We start from the raw sequence: 4,452 nt of genomic DNA on the forward strand, positions 1-4,452 counted from the left end.
TCCTGAACCTGCCTCTCTGCCATTTGTCTGCCGTGGTTTTAAATTTCCATGCCCTTGGAGTTTTATGGGTCTTGGAAGTAGGATTTCCACTCTGAGGGCTACTGCACTGTGGAGAATTTGGATCACAGCCACATCCTGATATATAAGTGGAAGGTTAGTGAAGAAAAGCATTGAATTGGTAAAAACAAGCAAACAAAAAGCCAAAAAACTATAGGGCAAGGGAAAGGTAGGCATTCAGTAAATGGTAGTTGTAATTATTGGAAATGTGTAAATGTTTGTGAAAAATGAAGCTTAATGGTAATGTTCATTTCCCATTTGTTGAAGTGCCCTCGGTGAATGTCTTAAAATGTAATGGGTTCTTTAATTTTGTTTTTGATTTAGCATGACTGCTACCTTCGTGATCTCCATTCTTTTTGGCCTTGCGTGTGGACAGGTGATGTCTTTTTGTGTTCCAACTGAGTATACGATGTACGTTGATAGGAGAGAGTGTGCTTATTGCCTAACCATCAACACCACCATCTGTGCTGGATATTGTATGACACGGGTATGTAGTTTATCTCACTTCTTTCAGCTGTAAATTATATAAGCAGTCTATTTCCATCCAGAGAGGAAATGAAACAAATCCCAACCTCATTTCCCAAATCCAACAGAATTGAGGATGTGGGTTACAATATTATGTGGTTCTTCTCTGAACAATGGGTACAGATAAGTTGAAAAAAAAAGTTACTCCCCAGATTTATTTCAACTTTATCTTATTTCTGTGATCAAGGATGAAAGAGAGGAAGGTGTTACATTTGTCTTTACAGGATTCAGTGTGGGAATGGCAAGTTGGTATTGGGAAGAAGGCTAATGAATTCTTGCCCCTCTTATTTGTGACAGAAAAACATGATTGAGTTGATTTCTACCTGTTTCTATTACATACATGTTCTCTGAAGCTATTGCACTGTGCTCTTCCCACAGGATATCAATGGCAAGCTGTTTGTTCCCAAATTTGCTCTCTCCCAGGATGTATGCACATATGGAGACTTCATCTATAGAACTGTGGAAATACCGGGGTGTCCACACCATGTTGCTCCTTATTTCTCGTATCCTGTTGCTGTGAGTTGTAAGTGTGGCAGGTGTAACACCGATTATAGTGATTGCACACATGAGACCATCAAGACAAACTACTGCATCAAGCCTCAGAAGTCCTACCTGATGGGATTGTCTGTCTGATTTTAGTGATGCAATTTCCAATTTGGGTCAGTGTGTTTGCCTGGGATAAACCAAATAAACTGTGTTTCTCAACACCAGGTGTGTATTCTGAGTACTATTTCATACATATTCATGTTCACGTGGGCGTCAGAGAGTTCAAGAGGTGGGTAATTAATTATGACAAACACATTATCCTAACAGGAGACACTGCTGTTGAGGGAAGCTGGTGATTGTAACTATCACCACACTACAATATTGACAGTGCAGGAAGAAGGGAGTAGGGCATGTGGAAACTCTTTGTATTGCTTCACAACTTTTGTGAATTTAAAACTATTCTGAGGTCAAAAATTAAAAACATTAAAGCTACCCTGAAAAGTCTGTGGTTCTCATGGAGAAGAGAGGAGTGAAACAGAGAATTGAGTTAATAGGTGCTAAGGGACACCAACCTGGTGGGGGAGGGCGCCTCTCCTCATGGAAGGCTGGGAGGTTTGTCTTGACATAGGAAGTGAATTCAGGGTCATTCTAGAATTAGTAAGAGAAGCTAACGTGATCAGAAACAGAAGCTTCAGGGTACTGGAGACTCAAACATACTAAGCATATTTTATCTTAGTTATCTGAAAGTACTGGATAAAACTCCATCAAAACTCAGAAAAAGAAAATATGGAGGGCCCAGCGCGGTAGCATAGTGGCTAAAGTCCTCATCTTGAATGCTCCAGGGATCCCATTTGGTCGCTGGTTCTAACCCTGCTGGCTCCACTTCCCATTCAGCTCCCTGTTTGTGGCCTGGGAAAGCAGTCGAGGACGGCCCAAAGCCTTGGGACCCTGCACCTGTGTAGGAAACCAGGAAGAAGCTCCTGGCTGCTGGCTTTGCATTGCTCAGCTCCGGCTGTTGCAGCCACTTGAGGAGTGAATCAATAGATGGAAAATCTTCCTCTCCATCTCTCCTCCTCTCTGTATATCTTACTTTCCAATAAAAATAAAAAATAAATCTTTTGTTTTTAAACTGGAGACAGGTTCTTTTTAATTACCCTGGTGGGCTAACTAACTTATGAAAGTTATATCCCAAAAGGTCAATTTACAAAGCCTAGAAAAGAGGCCACGATCATTTTACATGTGGATGTCTAAATCCTTCATAATTCTTCAAGTAACAGGAGACACTTTGTTTGCACTGTTTTGGCTTTGGATATCATGGAAAACTAGTACAATTATGAAAGCTGAAATAACAAAGAGGGTGCTAAGGGATTGCATACAGCTAAATCATTCTAAATTCCCATCTAAGCCTTCATCAGTACAGAAACACTGCTGGTAAACAGGCCTGATAAATGAATGTTTCTGTTCCTTTTTCTTTCTTAGATGCTCTTTTGTGGGAGTTTAGTTTCAACAGATGTCTAGCATGAGGCAGAACTTGGGTCCTGCAGCCTTGTTCTCAACTGTTGTGGGCTAAGGAGTTGATTAGTGCTGGTTGGGCTAGGCAGGAACAGGAACTGGGCTTGAGCTAAAAACACCTAGACTAATTGGAGTCATCTGTATCCAATTTCCTGCCTAAATTAGGACATGGGGGGGGGCGGCAGGGAAGAGTACATAAGGAGAGGTGAAGGAGCAACAGAGCGCAGAGATTTCTACCATCACTGGTCTCCTGTTGGTGCTTCATCCCCAGTTCCTCTCCCTGTCCACCTTACTGGCACTGTTGGCCGGAGCAAATGGCACCTAACGTGGGGCATGGCACAAGGGGCAACCTGAGGGGCCCCTGGACCTGTGAAGGTAAGTTTAGAATTAAAAATTTTGCAGGGGCATAAGTGATTTCATCCCCAGACCCTCTCCCCATCCTTGGGCACAAGGAATAATCGGAGGGACCCTGGAAATCCGGAGGCAAGCTTAGAATTAAATATTTTGCAGGGGCATAAGTAAAATTTATCATGGGGCAAGAACTCGCGGAAGTACAGATGATTAAGGGAATCAGAGATCTGCTCCAGTCACAAGGCACCAACACTAAGACTAAGACATTGCAGAAGTCCGTTGAAACTGCCTGTGACATATCCCCATGGTTTGCTCTCCTTGTAGCCACCTTTTTCCTCTGGCACTTGGTAAAAAATGTTTCATCATTCCCTCAAGCGGTGGTGCAACCCTTTCTTAAAAAATTGTCCATAAGAAGGGGGAGGGAGCCACAAACCAAAGTCAGAAGCCAGAGAACCACAAGCCAGGGTAAAAAAGGAAAAGGAACCCCAGACCAGACTAAGTCTGGAGAAACTGCGCGAAGATGATTCATGGTCCTCTTCTGAGGAGCAGGAAGGGAAGAGGATGGAAGCGAGTCTTCCAAAAATCCTCCACCTGCCAGGCATGGAGCCCTCTGTACCACCTGTGCCGGCAGTGCCATTAAATCTGGGCGTAGCTGTGGAAGATTTACAGGAGCAATCTCAGCACCTCTCCCTTCAGTTGAAGCAGGGTGGACGCACTGCCGGGGCTTGTGGTGGACTTGCTTTCTACTTCCCTTTCAGCTGTGGAACATGTGGCACAGCAAGTGCAGGAGCAGGGAGACCCTGAGGCAGCTGCCTTTTCCTTCCTGGTGGTTGAGGTAGGAGATCAGCAAGGGCAGAGAATTGGGCAACACTATCTTTTAATGACATAAAGAATCTGAGGGACGCTGTAGGCCATGTATGGCCCTTCGGCTGCCTTTATTGTTTCCATGATTGAAGCCTAGGCATCTAACAATTAGATCCCACCCATTGGAAGCTCGGCTGAATGTTTTGCTCTAGTAGCAATTCTTGGGATGCTGATTTTGTTAGTTAGGCCTTCTATTGCCAGCAGCTGGCTGCTTTTGATTTATCCAGACCTCCATTTCCTGACCTTAAATTTTCTGTTGCCTGGTCACCCACTGTTTAAATATTCTATAAAAAAAAAAAAGGAAAAAGGTCTAGGAAAAAAAGAACGATTTTATAGAACTTGTTCCCTAGGTTTGCAAATTGTACCTTGGAAGGTCTTTTTGTTGTGATAAATGTTTAGCAAGCTGACTTCATGTGCACATCCATGGTAACTTTTTGGAATTTAGAATTCAAAGATTTTTGTTTCTTGTAACTCTTAAGGTTTCATTCGTGATATTTTAAAAAATGTGCAATTTTATCACAAGTGATTTGGCATAGAATTAAACTAATGTACTATTAAATTATTTCAAAGTATAAGTTAAATTAATGTTGTATTTATTATATACAAAGCATTTTTATGTTAAAGTGATTCTGGTCTTTTCGGCTGGTTATCAAATTT

The 4,452-nt window shown here is 42.4% G+C and overlaps 1 protein-coding gene across 1 annotated transcript; it reads left to right on the forward strand.

The window, feature by feature from the left end:
• The first annotated feature begins 382 nt into the window (after window positions 1-382).
• On the forward strand, window positions 383-1,215 carry TSHB (thyroid stimulating hormone subunit beta). Its single transcript, XM_040999182.1, has 2 exons — window positions 383-544; window positions 961-1,215. The coding sequence occupies exons 1-2, from the start codon at window positions 383-385 to the stop codon at window positions 1,213-1,215; spliced, it is 417 nt and encodes a 138-aa protein (XP_040855116.1).
• Window positions 1,216-4,452: the final 3,237 nt, after the last annotated feature.

This window comes from Ochotona curzoniae, unplaced genomic scaffold, assembly GCF_017591425.1.
Source record: "Ochotona curzoniae isolate NIBS_2020 unplaced genomic scaffold, NIBS_Ocur_1.0 scaffold_1037, whole genome shotgun sequence".
Classification (NCBI taxonomy): domain Eukaryota; kingdom Metazoa; phylum Chordata; class Mammalia; order Lagomorpha; family Ochotonidae; genus Ochotona; species Ochotona curzoniae.